Below are 22,369 nucleotides of genomic sequence, written 5' to 3'. Positions count from 1 at the left end.
CCTGAATAATGTTTTTCCAAAAATGAATACAATAACATTTATAATACAATTTGTAAAAAAAAAAAAATTCAGAATACTGTGCAGGTTTTAAATGTATCATGCATAAATCAGAACTTGGACAAGACTCTAAAGACTGTGGCTCTAGGTAAGAGAGTAACTGCTTCAATCCAAACAGGCCATAAATGCTCAAGTGATACCTAGTGGAAAAAATTTAAACTGCAAGTTTATTTACCAGATAAAGAAAATGAGGGTTGTTAAGAGTGAGGGTATTCTTAGTGAATTCATTATAGAACATTAAGGTAAAATAACAGGCCTGAAAAATATAAAGTTAGACTTGTGTTTTCGCATATAAATTTAGCTTCAAGGATAAGGAAATTCATTAGAAGGGAAAGATAAAGCATGAAATGTGAAGAAATACAGAAATACTGAATGTTCCTTTCTCAAGGGAAAGAAGTACTTGCAAAGGAATCTTAGATAAGGCACATGCAAGACAAGGCTTGGGAAACCAAGGCTAAAGAGGCATGTAAAACATTACAGGGTTTTTGGTATTATGGGAATATACTTTAGACACAGTCAATGAAGTCACGAAGTTAGTTAGTTTGGACTGACATACAAAAAAGATTAAATATCCAGCATTCCAGAAAGGAAGTTACATTTTGGACTGCAGTACAGGCGCTTGAACATGGGTACAGAAATCAGGTCAAATATTCATACTATTCAGGAGGAAAAAGTGTTTCGGTTAATATAATTCAGGAGAATCAGAACATACCTCCAGAAACTTTGGATATATCAGCATTGTTATTGTTATTCAGCCTTCCAGAATTTCTACAGACTGCTATTGTTTATCAGCATTGTCACTGGAGGCAGTATTCGAATATTGTTAACATCTAATAAAGCATCATTAACTGAACTACAGCATGTGCAAACTTTATTGTGAAAGTACAAAAAGACTTGGCCCATAAAGGAGACACTGGCACCTGTTAAGCACAAGTCTGGGTAATCAACAAATAAAAACTTTCCTTCCAGTCTCATTTCAGTTGTTTCCAGTTAATTCCAGTATACTACAGTCGTATCAATTCTTTCAACCAGTATGGCATAAACACAATAAATATATAAAAGCTAGGCATTCCTCTAAGTGTACTCAGAATAATCAGTCCAGCATTGGTTTCCCTAATCAGACTTTTATTTAGAGGAGCACTTACACTGTTACATTGACTTTATTAGATCTTACTCAATTAATCAGAAACATTTCTTAAATAATGTTGGCCAAGGGGACAGGGCTGAAGCAGCTGCCAGGAAGGAAGGTAAGAAGGAATGGATATCAGAGTTCCATTGGTCCCTGAACGGTTTTCACTGATAGGTAAGGATGAATCATCTAATTTGCATGTGGGTGAAATCTTTCTGGCAGCTGTCAACCAATCCTTGTTCTTACAGAATTAAATTTTTATTTCCATATACTACATTAAAACAGAGTTTTCATGGGCTTTACATAGATTTTTTTTGCATAGAACGTTTGAATCAGACTACCCAAAAAAATGTTGTTTGCTATTGTTGAAACTTTAATATGTTGTAAAGAATTCACCTTCTTTGTTTGAAAAAGAGAGTGGAGAAGCCTACTTTTAAGGCACTTTGGAGGGACACTCTTATTAAAAAATCCTGAAATCTAAAACACCATGTTCACTGCAAAATTTGCATTTACTGAAACAAAAACATCCTGAAGAAGGATGCCGTAACCTGTTTATCTATATATATATATATATATATATATATATATATATATATATATATATATATATATATATATATATATATATATATACACATACACACACAAACGTATATATATATATATATACACACACACATATACATACACACACACACACATCTATAGAGTGCATATACATATAGACATGTTAATATACATGTCAAGACTGTTGCACTGGGGATTGTGCAAACATTATGGCACTGACGTGGCTGAAAAACACTGGAAATCTGAACCACAAAGCATCAAAGAAAATAATGAAGTCTACATCACATGGGATCACCCATTATCAACAGTTCAAAAGACAGAAGCCAGAAAACCGGCTATAGTAGTCCATGAAAAGAAGACAAAAGTAGCATTGATCACTGAAATCGCCACACCCAGTGACTACAGTGTGTTGCGTACAGAGAGGCACAAAGTCATAAAATATCAGGATTTGCATGCAGAAACAAGAGCAATGTGGAAGAAAGATACACTGACAATTCCAATAGTAGCAGGAGCAACAGGTCTTATAAAAAAGAATCTACACTCATATTAGACATGTTACCAATACAAGTAACCCCATATGAATTGCAGGAGGAGTCATTTATGGGAACTGGGCACATTGCGGGTGCTGCGAAGCGCACTTCTGGCACATATCAAAGATTAAAACAATACTAATTTCATGAACTTTAATCATACATCATGGTATTAGAAACCCAAAAGACCTGGAGAAATTAAAAAAAAGTTAGAAATGCATACACACATATATATATATATATACATCTTTATACATCTATCTATATCTATTTCTGTCTCCATATATATATACATACATACATATATATATATATATATATATATATATATATATATATATATATTAGAACTTACTAAATGAACTTTTATTTCAATTAACTGACATTAAAACAGTATTTTTAGGCTTTGTATAGAAATTTTCACTGTAAAACATTTGAATTAGACCAAAAGACCACATCAACTGAAAACTGCTGCTTGCCATTGCTAAATGAAATTTTAATATGCTGTTAAGGATTCACGTTGAGATGAGAGGATTCCAGAACACCATTTAGACATCTAATCGCCATACAAACACAGTGAGCGCAGGTCAGGACTGAAGCCAAACTCTGACGCTGTGAGGCAGACATCTTATTTTTTAGCCAGTGACCCACTCATAGTGCAGCTGGCTTAGGGATGCATCTCAATAATGGCAAAAAAGGTTTCAATTAACAAGAATTTGCCTTTTTGTAATAGTTATTGCCAGACAAGTGGATGGCTTATCTAGTGACCATTCATTCCTGCAGTTCTTTCCTTCTAGCATCTTGTGATCTGTAGTGATAGGCTTATGACAGCTCTCTGACAGAGGTTTCACTTTAAAATGAAACAACTCCTACTCTGCCTTTTTCATAAGTTATTTATATCAGCTCTCTAACACTAACTAAATGATTTACATGAACATTGTTATAACAGATGTTTTAAGTTCTAGTTCAATCTCCATCTGCAGTTTGGATACATCCCATCTAGTTCTTGCAAGATAGTCAGCAAAAGTGCCTTTTCACACCCTTCTGGACAGACCCAGTCTAAGATTTTAATCTCTGTCTGACCATCCATCCTTTGTTATGAAAGTTAGGAGGCTGGTCTGCTAACAAGTAGCAAAGGATAAAAGAAGAGTGTGCATTCTTTTTTCAAAATGCTACCTTGCTATGCCACTTTCAATATTCCATCTTTCCACTGTAATCCCTTAGTCAGAGGTTATCATATATTGAGCTTTTGCTGATCACCCATAATGACTCTTGCTTCCTTCTATTTATCTCCTTTTTATTTCTGGTCTGATCTTCCATTAACCTTAATGCAGATTTCAATCAACTTTTGCAGACTTGTCGAGATGGAACTCATTACTGACTAGCATAAGTAAACCAATGGCAATCAGAGAAATTAAACATCTCTGTAAATGGGAATTAATGCCTTTTCATACAGTTACAACTCAGGATTTCTGAGTCACTGAAAAAGAAATAAAACAAGTTCTATGTTATGAATTAAACAAAAATATCTGTTAAAAGAGGTACATGTTTCACATCCTTTATGAACTAGCAGACTACAAGCATGCAAAATGTAACTTACTGGAAATCGTAGTCCATTGGTTGTTTCTTTGGTTGCCTCTACAATTATATCCATCCAGAAGTTAAAACGTTCTTGTTTTGGAGAATTATCAAGGCTCAGTTTCTTAAACTGCTGAAGCAATAGCAGATTTTGCACTACTGACTTTAGATACCTAAATGAAGATAAGAAGTTACAGCAAGGCAGTAACAGTAAAACAGTCCACATGTACATGAAACACAAATCTATTTACTGCAGACAACTAATACAAAACATCTGAAAGAACAGCCAAATGATAATGAATTAAAGTTAAACGTATTTCAGTTATTAAACCACTTCCTAAATATCAGGGGTGACAAAGAACATTTTGAAAATTGTATACTTAAAAATCACACTATGCCTTGCAAGAAGAAGAAGCAACTTAGGAAGGAAAAGAAAATGGTTTGTATGAAATGATCCTGTCTATTCCATGCAGACAAGTAGGCTTGACTATAAACTGTGTTAATAGCCACCATAACAGAATCCAAAGCAAGCACCTACTGTAATACTGGAAACAAAAAGCAGCAGAGGAATACCCTTCCTCAATGCTAAATACAAATTCAAAAACATATCAGTTAGAGTTAAATAGGAGCCAAAAGGAGTCATGTGATCGCAGCCAGCCAATCAGATGACAACATGTAAAATCACAAATTAGTACCTTAAAGCCTATTTTATTGAGGTTACAGCAGAGTAAATTCAGATTGTACTTTATTTTTTATGTGTTTCTTATTTTTAAATTTTGCATTTTTTAAAATAATTTGTTTGTGATTTTACATGTTGTCGTCATCTGATCGGCTGGCTGTGATCACATGACTCCTTCTGGCTCCTATTTAACTCTAACTGATATGTTTTTGAATTTGTATTTAGCATTGAGGAAGGGTGTAGACCCGAAAGCTTTGCTGCTGTTTTTTGTATTAAAAGTCTTTTCTCAACGTGGTTGTATTCTACTTAATAGCCACCATATCAAGTCTTTCTTGATCAGATCACTTTGCTAAGGAACACATACACAAAACCAGAGTCTGTAAACTTGGCTGTTAACTTCCAAAGAATTTGGGAGGTGTAGAACAGTGTTGGCACAGTTTGTCAAGTATGGATATGTTCTGCATGACACTGGGCATAATGAAACTACACTTTTTCATCTCATATCACAACACACACACACATGCAGGTGTGCACTCACACATACACACACAGATGCACACTCATACACAGAAACATACACAACAGCTATCAACTGCTAGTGGAAGTACAAAAACAAAAAACATGACACAGTGAATAACTATGCCAGTTCTTATTTAGATATCCAAGCATGTATACAGCTCAGCCTTGCACACTGTCTCTTGTGTGGGTAAAGTGTGATGTAAAAAAATAAACTGGATTACCAGCTATAGCAACAGAATTCACATTACTACTGTCTTCTAATTAAACATAAAACACATTGCTAGCATGAATTAATGAATGCAAAAAGTGATTTTTGTCAGCTTTAACGAAAGAAAAAGTTAGACTGTGTAACATGGAGACTAAAAAGGATTTACTCTCACGGCTGTGAAAACTAGACTGAAAGAAGTGCCTATCAAAGAACGTGAATGAATATGAGTGAGAGTTAATGGCTGACTAAGTCTGTTTGACTTGCTCTGGGTATATATGGAGTTTCATGACTAAACTACCCTTAAGAGCTTCTCAAATAATACTGTATAACCCGACGACAAGTCTGCTGAAGTGTTTTAACCAAATTCTTTACCTGCTTTAAATGGTGTTTTATCTCCTCCGTGTATTAATGTAGTTACTGTTTAATCTGTTACTGCATACTTCTGTTATTAAATGTCACTATCTTAAATATTAATCACATAGTGTGCATGGACTGCCATGACTACACTACACTACAAAATTGGGGAAAAAAAGATAAACTTTTTAGCATTTCTTTAGCTCAAGACCTGAGCTTAACATCACTTATTATGGACACACTAAGTTCTGTCAAAACTGAGTCTCACCTTAAGGACTAAAAGCAGACTGGCTGCCAGCAAAAATCAGTGACAGTAGGTAACATAGCTTTCAACAGTTAGAACTTCACTCAGCCAGTCTTACAAATGGAAAAAGTAACAGAACAAAGTGTCTTAACTGCTTTTTAAAGTTGACTTAAAAAAATGAACAGATGCCAGACCAAGTAATCCTTAAATCCCAACAGGATTAATGTTAGCACTTTTGCTCATCAAACATACAATGAACTTCATCAGACAAACCCTTTCCCAACATCCTATTCCTTAAATAGGCATTTCAAATCATGCATCATTACATCCATTTAGTATTAAAGTGATGCACTAATTTTGACCAATAAAACCAGAAATATAAAATCAGATTACACCTTGAAATAAACAGTAAACATTAGCCAGGTGAATTTCTTGGCATCTATGTCTTGAACACATAATAAGCTGGTTATGATTGCAGACCTTATCATAATCTGATATAATATCTGCAATCTATCACTGTTGTCAATGAATGATTATTAACCATTGTCAATGAATGATTATTAACCATCTCTATAGTTTTTTGCTTTACTGTTGCTCTATTATAGAACCTGAGTAATGGCTGAAAATGGCCGGTGACCAGCCCATGTGCCCAATTAATAAATTAAAAATAAACAAATGAATAAACAGGCAAATAAACAAGTAAATAAATACTTACCAAACAGGAGGCTTTAATTTGAATAGTTTCTCTGCTGCCTGCACAGCTTTGGTGATGTCATTGGCAAGCATGCTTACTGTGAAAAACTGTCCAACATCCCAATAATTACTCATTTTTTCCAAGCTCCCTTTTCTACCCAATAAACTGTTTAGACGCACACCTATAAAATGAACAGAAATATACACTGTTTACTTAGTTTTACAGAAACATAAAAATAGATTTATTGTGTCTATATTACGTTATTGAATACTTACAACATTGAACATTATATGGTCGACACCATATGTTCGAAGTTGTAAATATTTGAAAATTAAAGCGGAAATCTCTGCAGAGAAGATTTCCATTTACTGCACTGTAGTGCGATCTCAGAGTTGGTATATATAAACAGCGGGTGTGTGGGAGGTGCAGGGGGGCTTGCCTCCCTGCTCAAAATGTTCAGGTAAGTTTTTCCTTTTTTTAATTTTTTTTTTGTTTTATTTTCAAATATTTACAACTTTGAACATATGGTGTTGACCATATAACATTCAATAACGTAATATAGACCCGATTTTATTTACTGTAACATGAATGGAAACCATACAGTTATAACTTCAACAGAATCACAAAGACCAGGTTACAGCAATCAGAATATTCACTAACCATCTGACATGGCCCCATGGAAGAAACTATACTAATTCCTCTCGATAAAACAACCTTCTGTGACAGATGATGTATACAGGTACTGCTAATCTCACATCCTTTTAAGTTCTTTCTTCCAAAATACTTAGAACCAGACTAACAAGTAGATACAAGCTAATAAGTATAAGCTGGTCAAATTGAAAACTGTCTGCTGTTATCAGACTTCAGAGATCAGTTAAGGTTCGAGGACAGTCGAGATCTACCATTCAAAGGTCCTCAAAGATACACTGTCATGTCAAGTTACTAGAAAAATGTCCTAGTATCTATAGAGACAGTTCAGTCATTATGATAACTCCTTTACAGTTGCACCATTTGAATGTCTAGATGTACAATGCATGTGATAATGTGCACATACTTCTCCACTTGTTTACTTACGAATTCTTTTTTTTTTTCTAGTATAGAAGGTGCTCTTGTACCAAGTCAACATTCTGCTGAGTGTTCTCTGCTGATTATACCTCTCAACTGACCAGATTTCCACAGAATGTCCAGATTTTTGTCTCATATTTTTGGTCTCTTCACAAAATGCTTGGTTTTCTGACAAATCACTGAGGACTGAAGCCAGAAAATAATGGCATTCATTTGTGTTTCAGACTTAATACGATTCTGAAAAAAACATGCTAATGCAAAACCTTTTATTCTATCAACTTTATGTGTTTACAAAGGCAATATTTAAAAATTATCCCAGGTTTTGGCCATTACCTAAACTTAAAAACCTTCTGGCATTTTGGTTAGGATAAAAAAATGTTTGTGAACCTACATGGAACATGAACCAGTTCCTAACTTAGCTTCAGAGGTGGGGACTCTGCAGTAGACATTACTGGCTCCTCAGATCATTCACTTCTGGCTCTGCAGCCTTTCAGCCACCATGGACCATTATAAGTCATATCTTTCTCAGTCCTTCAATTGTCCTCCATGAGCATGGGAGAACAACTTTCTTCAATAATGTCAAAATCGGGGGGGGGGGGGGTGCATCCTTGCATAGCCAAAAAAAAGACATTTTCCAGGTGATATATAGAGTTTCCTGTTGATCCCTTTCTAGGGATGTCCTTAGAACAAGGAAATACAATGTTAAACATCTGTCTTCCTCAGTGTGTTTTTTTTTTTTTTGTCGATAAGGGTGTGTTTATTACTTTGGCTAAAGGTTTACTGCATGCTTTAAAACCTTTGGAAAATGAAAGGAATTTTGTGGCAAAATGGTTTTTTCCTTTTTTTTTTGGGATTCCTCATCAGGGAGAGGGAGGGGGACAGGGCAGGCATATTTTTTCTAACATCAGATTCTGATTCAAAGAAACATGTTTCTTCAGAACCTCCTATAGAGGAAATTAGGATAAACAACATGTTTAAATAGGAGGAAGTTACTATTCCTTCCTCTTTGAGAAAATATCATGAGTTGTTAGAGGAGATGTTCCCACAGACTACTCCTATCCTTCCTCTTTTGCCAGCATTGGAGGATGTTTTTTTTTTTTTCCAGTGCCAAAGAAGGATCTCTCTTGGAGACCGGTTCTTGACTTTTCCTTTCTCAACCTGTTTCTGAAAGTACAAAAGTTCAAAATGTTGACATTACAAACTCTCTTACCTCTCAATCCCCCTCAGAGAGTTACACTAAACTTGAAAGATGCTTATCATCACATTCCTTTTGTCACATATGTCAGAAGTTTTCTAAGGTTTTGTGTGTCTAGATTGCATTATCAGTTCTATGCATTACCCTTTGGGTTATTCTCCTGCCGCAAGGGTGTTCACAAAGTATCTTGCTCCTGTGATACCCCATGGCAGATTCCATGGCATTTACATTTTTCCTTATTTAGACAACTCACTTATCTTTGCTGAGTCCTTCAAGTAACAGGAGTCTCTTACATGGCTAAGCAATCCACTTGTCAATCTGGTATTCCAGATCAACACTGAAAAATCCTCTTTGATTGTTTCTCACAGGACTGAGTTGCTGGGATGCATTCTGGATTCTTCCATGCAAGAAGCATTTCTTCCATAGAAGAAAGTGGATCTTTATCTAAAAATGTTCCTGAGCTTCTCTAATCAGTCTCAAACTTCAACCAGAGAGCTATTAGGGTTCATAGAAACTATGAGTCTCGTGATTCTTCTTGCAAAGCTGCACACAACAAAAAATCTGTGTTTTTTAAAGATTGTTTAGACCCAACATTCACACCCAGCTTCTGCTTTTGGAATTTGGAAAGAGGAAATTCCATATTTGGTGAGACCAGATAGCTTCGAATCTGGGTCTTACATTCTCTCTCACACATTCCTTGCTCAGTCTGTAACAACAAATGCATTGGATTTTGCATATGTAGCTGTGTCCATGGGGAAAAAGAGCAGAGTCTTTGGAACATATCAGATGAGTCAAAGCACATAAATCTGAAAGATATGTTAACCGTTATTCATGCTGTAAAATCTCTTCACCACCTGTGGTCCCCAGGGCCATTGCAGGTAATCACAGACAACATCACATTGATGCCGTACATAAAATCAGCAATGTCTAACCCTCCAAACTACTTATATTTTGTCAGAGAAAAAGGTAGTGGCAGGCCAGCTGAGCAGGACAAGGGCAGATCCTCACAAATTATAATTAACTGTAGGGTCTTCCAGGAATTGGCACAGTTGTGAGGAACTCCTCAAGTAGATCTTTTTGTCACTTTTCAAAACAGACAACTAAACAAAGTCTGCCCTTGTAGGCAGGCCCAAAAAACAGTTCCTATATGCCCTTCTACCCTTTTCTGTTATCCAGGATCATTCTGAAGACTGAGAAGAACTCTCCTAAGATGTCTGTAGTGACCCCTTCTGGTCTAGGCAACTGTGATTCTTCCTTCTTATAGTATTGGCCAAGAGCAATTACCATGCACTTCCCTACACATTCAATCTAATCACAAAAGACAGTGGGAGTTTAATACACCCGAATCTCAAACAGCTACAACTGACTACCTGAATGATTCAATTTTTATACCTTTTTTCTTGGGGATGCACAGCAGATAGTAGAGGAGGCCAGAAACCTGCCGTTAGGAAATCTTATATTGGTAAATGGAAAAGATCTGCTGTTCTATGAACTATGTCCCTTTCTGGGGTTCTATACCACTGTTTTTACAATATTTTCTCGAGATACTATATTCTCTGCCCAATCTGTCATTTTTAACTCGTCTGCCATGGATCCTCCTCTTTCTACTCAGTCTTCTATCAAGCTGTTCTTGAAAAAGATTTTTCATGTAAAACTACATAGGAAACATGTGGCACCTTCTTGGTATCTTAGTTTTGTGCTGCAAGAGTTAACCTTGTCTCCCTTTGAAACAGCTCCTCTGCTGATTTCTTGCTCATGACTTGGAATTCTGTGTTGCTTATTACTCTGATATGTGCAAGAAGAGTATCTGAGTATCAAGCTCTTATGGTGGGTGAACACTATTTAGGTTTCCATAGTGATAGGGTTAATGTAAAAACAAATCCCTCATTCATACCTAAAGTGGTTTCAGAGTTACTTTGAATCAGTCCATCAATCTCTCTGTTGTCTATCTGGATCATCAAAACCAGGGAGAAAGGATTTCCTATATTCTGGATGTGTACAGTCAACTCAAGTATTATCATGTCAGAATTAAATCCTTTAGGAAAGCTGAACAGTTGGTTGTTTCCTAGGAAGAAAAGGGCAACCCATGTCAAAACAAATGGTCTTCAGATGGCTGTCCCTTGCTATTGCTTTCTGTTATTCCCACCATAATAAGACACTTCTAGGCAGGGTCAAGGCTCACGCTACAAGGGCCTTGGCTTCTTCAATGACATATGGGAAAGGTATGGACTCTAGAACCATTCTACAGGCAGCTACTTGGTACTCTTTATATGCCTTTTACAAAGCGCTGCAAACTGGATTCATTTTCCAGGTATAGAGCAAGCTTTGTTAGGTCCATTCTCCAGGCCCTCCCAGACCTCCGCCCTGCCTCCTCCCAGACTGTATAAGCTTTGAGAATCTACCTGGATAGCTTAGGCTACTGCAGCAGTGATCTAATGGTGACCACAGTACAGCTGAGTAAGTACATTTACACTAACAATAGATGTTTAATTAAATCACTTCTGCAGTAGACTCACCCTCCTTCCACCCACTTTGTATTTTTTGTTCTGTATTTTGTGTAAGTAGGGTTATGTCTTTGTACCCTCATTTTTCTGTCATGAGAGTAGCCTCCCACATTTTTAATTGCCAAGAAAGTACTGAAGTAATTTGAGCTAATAGCAGCCTGGGAGCATTTGTGAAACTAACCAAAGACTGTGGAGGACTTGCCCACACCTCTCAACTCTCCAGATTTTTGCCTCATGATTTTGTTTTATTCGTCAAAAGAAAATTGCTGTTTTCAGGCAAGTTAGTGAGAACTTGAATTCATTAAATAATGACAGACATTTGAGTTTCAGATTCATATCCTTCAGAAAATGCATGGTAACACAAAATATTTTATTCTAGTAACATTCTACTTTTATAAGAATAATATTTAACATGTGCCCCTTTTTTGGGCCTTTGTCCCACCATCATTTTGGTTTTGTCCATATTTCTTGTGCTATGAGTTTGAGAGGTGTGCTGGCCCTCGGTTATATCCTCAGCAGGATATAACTCACATAGCTAAAGGCTACTGCAGCAGTGATTTAACCAAACATCTACTGTTAGGGTAAGGGTACTTACACAGCTGACGTTTGTCTGTACAACTATAATGCTTTTACAGACATGTACATCAGTTTAAGGCTAACTACTTTGGTGATACGCAAACCACATTGAATGACTCTGTGATAATGGACCCTGTTAGCACTGTAAATCACTTGTCTATTCAACTTTTGACTATTAGTAATCATTGGGCATTGCACTGGGATGGAAACTAAAAGATAGTTTAACTCCCTGTCCCACCATTTTTGTTGATGCAATTAAAGTGGCAATGAAAGTGACAAAATACAATCCTGAAGTAGACCCAGACAAAATGGGTATTTTCTTTATGGAACACTACCAAAAATGATACAGTGTTTAGTCTACCTTTCCCTTTGTGCTTGACATATGAAGTAACTGAGATCTACAACTGGTTTTATTCTGATTAGCCTAACCATTACAAGTAGAAAAGTATAGGACAGAACTCTTCTATTACCACTAGACAGTTATTTGATTTAATGCAACACTGATTTTTAGCTGGCATGTCATGTCAAAGTAGTTGATTAATATATCAGTGTGGTACAACCCAAAGAATCTAATCTGTCATTTACTTTGACTTATCCATGGCTTTTCATTCTCTGCCACAGTAAAAGATCCTAGATGTGTTAGAAACCATTGAATTTAAATAACATGATTATTGCATGGAATGTAACCTGGTTGCACAACAAAAGACACAGGACAAGAGTTAATGGAGAATAGTCAGAGGAAGTAGTTGTGAATGTAGTTGTGCTACGGGGTTCTATGATGGACCCTTTTTTGTTCAGTTTACTTATGTCCATCCTCTCAATCCCAAAGGATCTGTGGCTAGCTAAATATATAAAGGATATTAAGACTGGGACTAGCAGTAAAGAGTTTAGATGACCACATTACATGTGGACAGCTTATTTAATTGGTCCATAAACAACCAGGTTGTGTTCAACCTTAACAAATGCAATGTAGTACACTGCAATAAATCCAACTATAGGAATCCCTGTGACTGTAAGCCTTAATAATTTACCAGAAAAAATTACAGGGGACAAGGGGAAAATGTGAAGCAAATGCAGGGATAGTTACAAAATCAGGGTAAATTGAAAGGTGTGTGTACTGTGCAGATAAACATATTAGACAACAATACTGCAGTAATCAGACAGCCCCATCCTCCTTACCTAGATAGCCAAGTCTGTGTTAATCACACACTCCCATTCCCAACGTGCTGAATCTACAAACGTTCAAGCCATTAATTCAGTCAAAGTCATATGGGTCACAGTCAGGGATTTATCCTACAATGCCATAAAGCCAGTCCTTCACCTTTCAAATACCCCCATCCCAACAAACAGCAAGACTTCATGGGCACTTCAAGAGGTAAATTAAAGAAAACATTTTATTTATGTATTTGTTTGTTTGTTGGTTTATTTATTGCTTTACTGACTAAGATAAGGGTGTGTTAAAAGGAACTCAGACTAACTACTGTTGGGTGTAAACAAAAGAAGAATACATATATACCCTGGGATTCAGAAGGGCTAAGTGTAGTGTGAAGCCTTCAGATCCAGAGACCTACACACTGCTGATGTTTACCTTTTGCAGAGGGCCTCGGCATGGATAGTGGTCTCACTAGTGAAGCCACATACTAATGCAGTAGTCTGAGGGAGAGGATAATGCTAATTAGTCATGTTCTCTCTCTCCCCTGGAGGTGTCTGCCATTCCCAATTTTCACAGTCAAGTACTAGTTTACTACAGGAGGGAAAATGGTCATCACCCATTCACTCCTAACGTACTTGTAATGTACTTGTGAAACAGGTAAGTTCAGAGAAGACATCGAGATGGGGGATTTGTTCTTGGGTATACGTGTATCAACATGTGTGTGCACATGTGTCTGTAAGGGCAAGAATGAGGCTGTGTGCATGTTTGTGTTTGCCTGGGTGGTTACATTAGGTGGAGTTAGGTAGGGAATGGAGTGTATGGCTCTGTGTGTGTGTGTGTGTGTGTGTGTGTGTGTGTGTGTGTGTGTGTGTGTGTGTGTGTATGTCATGGGTTGCCACCTTTTCAAATGCCCAAAGTGGGACATTTTTGGTACAAACGTCAGATTTTGCAGGTCGAAACATACCCATGGCCAGTACAAAGGACAAAACTTCACTTTTTTGCCTAAATAAAAGCTTATTCTTGTAGCATTTTAGTTGCTTATTCTGTTTCTTATAACATTTATGTATTTCAGATACAGAATAACTGTTTTATATAACTATTACATAAAATATAGGAAATAATTTTGTCCTAAAATCTCAGGACATTTGACATTTTTACAATTTTTTTGCAGGACACAACTGCCCAAAGAGGGACTGTCCCTCGCAAAGTGGGACAGGTGGTAACCCTATTATGTGTGTGTAGGGGATTTCTTTACTAACATGATGGGTCATTAAGGAGAACACTGGTGCAGTCAGGTCTGACAGCACTAGTGTTTGATTCAAAGACATGTTAATGAGCCCATAACAGACTCTTTCTCATTGTGGCTATACTTGTCTTTGATTCGCATTTTCTTACTGCTGTGTTATTTGACCAACCCACATTAAGCAAGCAGCATGAGTAGTGAGGATTTCCTTGAAACTTAAACAATTACAAAATAGGAAAGGAAATACCGCAATAAATATTTAAAATGCAATAACTGTAACGGTTTTCAACAATAATACACAGATGCAGTCACTGAGAGTGTTTACAAGAATCTGGGTCTAGGAATTCTAACATCAGACATTTAAGGCACTACTGATTACAATGAAAATGCTAAGGATAGGCTGACTGCAGGATGCTATGTACAACGGATACAATGTAACACTGGTTATAAGGTGACACTGCTTTACCTATTCAGATATGGAGGGCTACGATTACTATGGCTTAAATTACACAAGTTAGTTTTGGATGCCATTCATTATGTTTAGTACCTGAAAGTAAAATCTGTATCTAAAACAAGAAACAACAACAAAATGTGCTAGAAGACATACTTTTTAAATTGATATTGGCTGGAAAGGAATTCAGTGCTAAATAAACAAATTGTTATGAAGTGCGTATACATATTCATAAGTACTAAGATCTGATACACAGATATGACTTTAGCAGTATCAGTTGCTTGTCATGTTATCTTTCTAATTACAAAGAAAGAAAAAAAAAAGAAAATGGAGGTGATTTTAAATGTGCTGAAGACAACAGCACTCTTAGTCTGTACATCTGTATGCCTGTCTCTCATATTTACAGCTCAATGGAACTGTAAAGATAGACCTTCTCCTGGTAAACATAGACAGAAGTCTGATACAATCCACATATCAAGCACTGAAACATCCCCAGAAGGTCTTTCTTCAAAGAAATGGTCAAGGTTTAATTAGAAACTTACAGCAAGATACCTCTACTAATGTCAGTTAAACATATAATGGCACATATACTGAGGTTTTCCAAGCAAGCTACCGTAGGTCCAGCCCTGTACCTGTGCCAGTCACTTTTGTTACTCCTGGAGACTGTGTAAGAAGATTGGGTGTCACATTTCTTAGATCAATATAAATAATCAGGAGATGTTCATAATACTGGTCATTGGTGCAGTAGCCTCAGCTATATGGGTTATATTCTGCATAAGATATATCAGCCAGCCAGATTTCAAAGCTTCAAGACATCTTCTATGTTCTTAAACCATCAGTCAGCTCAAGCTGAACTGACTACAAAGGCAGGTTTGGACTCCAAGCCCTTCAGAGCTTTCCTGCTACTGAACAGTATGCTCCTCTGAGGTTTTCCAGGATCAACAATCAGCTTGTGCACTGTTCATTTGCTGGACAGTTAAGTTTCCTTTGGAGAAAAAAAAATCCATTTAAAAATATTTATTTAATAACCCCTTTTGTTGAGTTAGTGTTTTAATGGACTGTCACGAAACTGTGCTATACTTAAAAATAAAAACACCTTTTTTTCCTGTCAGTTTAGAAGTTATTTAAATTCATTGAAAACATTTTTTTCTGTGGAACAGTTGCATTTATTTTACTTTATGGGGCTAGCAAAGTATTTAAAAGTGCTTTTACTGTGTTTGTATGTGAAAAAATTAACTTTACCCCTTATATCACACTTTTTGATCACCTCTGCAGCAGAGGGGGCCAAAAATTAAATCTCAGCCAAAGAAGAATTTCAAATCTCATTTTTAACATCATGTGAGTGGTACTGAGAATGCAGCCAGGCAAATCTCCTCAAAACAGTACCATTAGCCACAGCCCTGGAAAAGTATCAACTGAGTCATACACACACTGCAAACATAGCCACAGCCCTGGAAAAGTATCAACTGAGTCATACACACACTGCAAACATAGCCACAGCCCTGGAAAAGTATCAACTGAGTCATACACACACTGCAAACATAGCCACAGCCCTGGAAAAGTATCAACTGAGTCATATACACACTGCAAACATAGCCACAGCCCTGGAAAAGTATCAACTGAATCATACACACACTGCAAACATAGCCACAGCCCTGGAAAAGTATCAACTGAATCATACACACACTGCAAACATAGCCACAGCCCTGGAAAAGTATAAACTGAGTCATACACACACACACTGCAAACAAAGAGTAGCAACTTGTAGAGCAGAAGTACCTAAATTATGTAAAGTAGATTTTTCCTGACAAGAATAAACTGCAGACAAAACAATCCTCATATTTTCACAATTAATCAGAATAAAGTTTAACATATGAGCCTGACAATTTATATTCTAAAAAATCAAAGCTGCAGAAGCATACTCTTTTTCCATATTTATCAATAATCTTCCCATCCTTATCAGGAAGAGTAGGATTGGAATTAACTTCCCTTTCTTTAAGGATAGATGAGGGTCAATTACATATATGCCAGGAAAAATGGTTGTGACAAGATCCAAGCCAAACTAGCTATGTATGTAATATTACCATATTTCTAATAAAAATGCAAAATATATTGTTAAACAGCTCACTTTGGAAACTCTTAAACCTCCTATCAAGGGAAGATATGTAAATGACCATTAAAGATAATATTTCAGCTACATAACTACTAAATGCCTACTGATTTTCTACTTTTCATAAATCATTATTTAGACATTCAAATCAATAAAGCTGAACTAAATAAAAATGAAATAAAATTAAATTAAAAAACAACTAAATACTTCTGCATTTATGTTTTCTTTAAAACTGAGTAATCACCATATTACTCCCATCAGCTCTGGTTTTCTGGTGTTGAGCAGAGTTTAAAAGTTAAATTGCAAATGTGTTTTCTGAATCTGTCTTTCAACAGAAGTTTATTTGCATATATTTTTCTCATGCAAACATCTTTCTATTAAAACATTTATTTTAAATAATTAATGAAAGAATAGCTGTAACTCTCCCTACATATGAAGAAGACTTTGGGTTCTGGGCAGGAGAATGCATGGCTGTAGTAGGATCCGGACCCGGACAGTTGTGTACCTGCAATTTCGAGCAGCTGTCAGCAAATAAGCCATAAGCTAATGGTAGTAGATCCAGAGAAGATGTACATCACAATGTTCAGTAATTCTTTTGCCACACTCAGCAGTGGAAGTTTTTCAATGCAGTTTGTATCATCTTCACTTCTTAGAGATTATACTTTTTCATTTTTGGTCCCATATTTTGAAAAAAAAATGTATAAGCTAATATGAACATCAGCCAAAGTACGTTTTTTCTAGCTAAGAGAAGAATGAAATTATTGCTTAATTTTGATCTTCAGCAAACAAAAGACCAGTTTCACTAAAAAAACACAGAGAACCACCGACTAGTAAAAACAAAATAGTGAACCAGGAGAAGAGTAATCCAAGGCACTGAGTAGTCCCGATAACAGAGTAATTAAATGCAAAGAAGTAAAACCACCAGGTTGAACGAAAACAGGAACCAAATTTAATTAAGCACTTTTCGTTTGCAGAATAGGCAAACTTCTTCAGACAATTACCACAGTACCACAATGCACTATTTAAAACACTAAACATCAACAATTAACAATTAAGTGAAGACAGTTAATACTAATTAAAAGACGTATGTACTAACTAAAACATATCCATTAATACAAATAAAATTCATAAACAGATTTGTCAACTACCAAGTGAAATCAAATTTCTAAAAAACACAGTAATAATTTTAAAGTAAAAATAAATAAGTAAAAACCAGGGGTGCATGTCACCTAATCTATACCATGACTACCCCTACTACAAATTATGATAGTCAAGTAGCTTTGCTTGCTACCATGAAAACCCACTTAAAAAACACATATATAAGGTGGTAAAGTCAAAAATCACTTGTACCCTAAACATTTAACAATATCACTATAAATGTACATGTCTGCGACATAAAATATATTATGTTAAAGTAAATGTAAATGATTTATGAACACCAAAATGCAAGTCGTGGTGTATTTGTAAGAAACTTATCTTTTTAAACTTGAAATACTGAGTAGACTAGATATAGAACAAGTTTCATTCAGACCTGGAGTATGGTATGCTTCTAGTCTAATCTGCCAGTGTAATTCAAGTTCAAGTAACTTGGGTTCCATTGGTCCACCTCTAATGTCCTTACTGACCTGATCTATTGCAATAAATTTAAACTGATGGAATGGAAATTCAAGGATGTGCCTAGCAAGAGCATTGGTTTCTTTGCTTTCTCATAGCGTACAGATGTTCGTAGATACGCTCCTTGAACTTACGTTTGGTCTTACCTACGTAAAAAGCCAAACAATTTTGGCATTGCGCTAAATAGACAAGCATCCTAGAATTACAATTGTTCCTGTATTTTAGTTTAAATTCATAATTGTTAATCATGAATCTATTAGATTCAATAATGAATTTGCAATAGTTACAGGATTGGCATTTGAACATCCCCGGGGACCTAGTAGGGGGTGGTTTCATCTCAAACCAGGCTTTAAGATTCCTGGCCTTCCTGTATGCCACCTTAGGTAATAGACCCAATTTAGAAGAGACCACAGGGTCTGACTTAAACAAATGCCAATTCTTTTTAACAATGTGCCACAAATTAATGCTGTCCACAGCATAGGTGGTAATAAACCTAGGTAAATCCAACAACGATGACCTATCATCATTTACATTAACCTCAATGTCGGAAGTAGGTGGTAATGTTATTGTATCAAATGTGACACGAACCTGTAATAAGGGGACATAAAAACCAGACCTCCTTTTCAGTGAAACTTCCCTTATTAGGTCCTCAACCAATTTGTTAGGGTACCCTCGACTCAAAAACATCATTTTTAAAGTTGAACATTCCTCAGTGAAGTCATCATCTTTGCTAGTGATTCTAGCAGCTCTTACAAGCTGTCCCTTAATAACGGCGCATTTCTGTGTAAACGGATGACAACTTGTGAAGTGCAATAGAGTGTTAGAGTAGGTGGGCTTCCTATGAACCTTTGCTGTGAAACAAGCAGCTATTGGGTCCTTAACTAACAAGATATCAAGATACGATATCCTCATATCGCTGAAGGTTGAAGTAAACTCTAGAAAGTCAGTGGTGCAATTTAGATAACCTACATACTCACTCGCTTGAGTCTCATTCCCATTAAAGAGAATAAAAATATCATCTAGATAGCGTGTGTAATACATTACATGTTCAGTATATGATGAATGATTTCACTTGTCCATCTACAAAAAACATAACAGAATTTAACAACAGACAGCATGTTAATACTAAAATTTTGAAACCTCGTATATATCTATCTCTTTATATACTACAGGAGATATATATTTATGTTTAAAGTTGTTTTTGCACCTGCACTTTTAAAGTTTGTCCTGTTTGTTGCATTTACCTGTTGAGGCTACACACTCAAGTGCGCTAGCCTGTGTTACATATTTACTGCATTTTCCTGCTGTTTGTTGCAAAAAACAAAAAAATTATCCTTGTTTCCCATCTTTCCTGACCTAGAGTAGTCCAAATACAGGCTTTGCTGTATTCTGGACTTTTGGAAAGTTCCTGTGTTGCCCATTTCCTTTCTTGGATAAAGTGAGGCTTCTTTGTTCACCAGTGGCAGTGGGGAGCTTAGAGCAGCCTATCTATCCCTGGAGGAGTGTTCCCAGCACAAGAATCTGATAGTCTATTGGCCGTTTTGGGCCAATTTCTGGCTCTTTCAAGTCCCCCTGTATAAAACCCACTTTGGCGCGGTTTTTGCGCTTGTTACTACTCAGCCAAGCTCCTTGTGGTCCTGCAGAGTGGTGCTAGCAGCAGAGAGGCTAAAAGAGCGACTGCTAACCTGATAAAAGTGATTTTTTTTCTGCTACTACCTGGGCGACTGTCCGATCTAGCTAAACTGCAAGTATTTCTGCTTCTTGAACTGTTTTAAACTGTTTAAAGTTGTTTTTGCACCTGCAATTTTAAAGTTTGCCCTGTTTGTTGCATTTACCTGTTGAGGCTACACACTCAAGTGCGCTAGCCTGATTTACATATTTATTGCATTTTCCTGCTGCTTGTTGCAAAAAAAAAAAAAAAAAAAAACAAAAAAATTATCCTTGTTTCCCGTCTTTCCTGACCTAGAGTAGTCCAAATACAGGCTTTGCTGTATTCTGAACTTTTGGAAAGTTCCTGTGTTACCGATTTGCTTTCTTGGATAAAGGGAGGCTTCTTTGTTCACCAGTGACAGTGGGGAGTTTAGAGCAACCTATCTATCCCTGGAGGAGTGTTCCCAGCACAAGAATCTGGTAGTCTATTGGCCATTATGGGCCAATTTCTAGCTCTTTCAAGTCCCCCTGTATAAAACCCACTTTGGTGAGGCTTTGCAAGATTTTGCGCATAGCACAGCATCGGGCAGCACCGCTTAATTGGGTTTAAACCATTCTCGGCTCCACAAAGTCTGCTCTTCACTTTTTCCCTTAGAACTGATCTAGTTCTCATAATAAACACCCTATTCCTACTCTAAAGCCTGGCACTTGCTCACTAAAGCAATTATATAAGTCAACACTAAAAAATTAAAAGCACTACACCCTCACAAACTCCCCTTGAGTACCTTGTTCCCCACTGGCCCTTTTTTTCAATTATAAAGGAATTCCCAATACTATTCTAGCATGTCCAAAGGTCAGTTGTCAATCTCCTCTCCGGTCCAGCTGGTGAATCTGGGAATCTTGAGGCAATGTTACAACTGCCTCATGTACACAGACAACCCTCTCCTACTCCCAACAAATTCCAACACATGTGAGAGATGCAACCATATAGCCAAACTGGAGGCTAAGCTCTCTCAACTCAGTACTGGCGTAACCAGTCAGGAGGAGAAGGAAACCACACTCACTACAATTCCAGTCTCACACAGACCTACCACGACAGTAAACCAAACACATAAACACACAAAAGCATACTCAGAGGCTCTAAATAAAAATCTGCCTAAGCATCAGAGACCTCCAAAGCAGACACCCAAGCAACCGCTACCCATAAACAAAACACGTGCAACACATACCTCACAAAGCCAGTGTGCCGAACAGTCACAGCCCTTAAGGCTAAACAACACACCTGATACACTTGTAATAGGTGACTCTATCGTCAGGCACACTGACGTCCCGCTCACCAGGATGAAACAGGAGAAGGTCACGGTGAGCTTCCTGTCGGGCGCTAGGATCCGCCACATAACACAAGCACTCAGGTCACTCCAAGACAAGTACAAATATGACTCAGTCATTGTCCATGCTGGTATGAATGACCTGAGACGTACCTCCCTGGACTACATGAAAAGAGACATAGAGGAGCTCTCTGAGCATGTAGCCCAGGCCGGTATGACCCTGACCTTGAGTAGCATCTTACCCTCACCAAGAATGATGCCACAATATGAAGACAAGGTGATCAATTTCAACAACTGGCTTAAGTATTTGCATCATTCAAAGGGGATCCAATGCCTGTCAGCCTGGGATGACATGCTCGACAAGCCACGATGCTTCGCTAGGGACGGCTTGCACCTGTCACCCCTGAGCTTTCGGATATTGGTAAAGGCTCTTGCCACCCCCATAGTGCCTTTTTTAGGCAAGACTCAAAAGACAAACCCACCTCCATAGGTATCACAAGGGATAAGAAACTAAGAGTAATGCTACTCAACGCCAGAAGTCTAAACCTCAAGATGCACGCACTCGAAACTCTCCTTAGCATGGAGAACATTGATATCTGTGCAGTAACAGAAACCTGGTTCAAGGCTCCTGAGAGCACCCCAGCACTACCAGGTTATACCTCATACCATGCTTTTTGGCCCCAAAACTTGGACTGAACCACAAAAGTAGGGGGAGTATCAATATTCGTCAAAGATACCCACACCTCCAGGTTGGTGGCACAGTACGAAGCATCAGAGACTATCCATGTGCAACTAACAGTGGGTAAAACTGCCTTCCAGTTTATAGCCTGCTACAGACCACCCTCCCAAACCCAGGAACCCCACTTGGCCTTCCTGAGAACACTGGAAAATATGAAAGTCTCTCCAAACACCATTATATTG

At 37.2% G+C, this 22,369-nt stretch overlaps 1 protein-coding gene across 1 annotated transcript in view; it reads right to left on the bottom strand.

The window, feature by feature from the left end:
- Window positions 1-22,369, bottom strand: part of MAP3K15 (mitogen-activated protein kinase kinase kinase 15) — a 1,833,462-nt gene that overhangs the window by 886,484 nt on the left and 924,609 nt on the right. Inside the window, exons 9-10 of the mRNA XM_044072272.1 lie at window positions 6,581-6,740; window positions 3,884-4,034 (exon numbers count right to left, since the gene is read on the bottom strand). Of these exons, the coding sequence (XP_043928207.1) occupies window positions 3,884-4,034; window positions 6,581-6,740 (311 nt within the window). The remainder of the gene's footprint in view (window positions 1-3,883; window positions 4,035-6,580; window positions 6,741-22,369) is intronic.

Source organism: Protopterus annectens, chromosome 5.part0 (assembly GCF_019279795.1).
Source record: "Protopterus annectens isolate FY-2018-M chromosome 5.part0, PAN1.0, whole genome shotgun sequence".
Lineage (NCBI taxonomy): Eukaryota > Metazoa > Chordata > Ceratodontiformes > Protopteridae > Protopterus > Protopterus annectens.
This window is presented reverse-complemented; position numbering and strand designations above follow the sequence as displayed.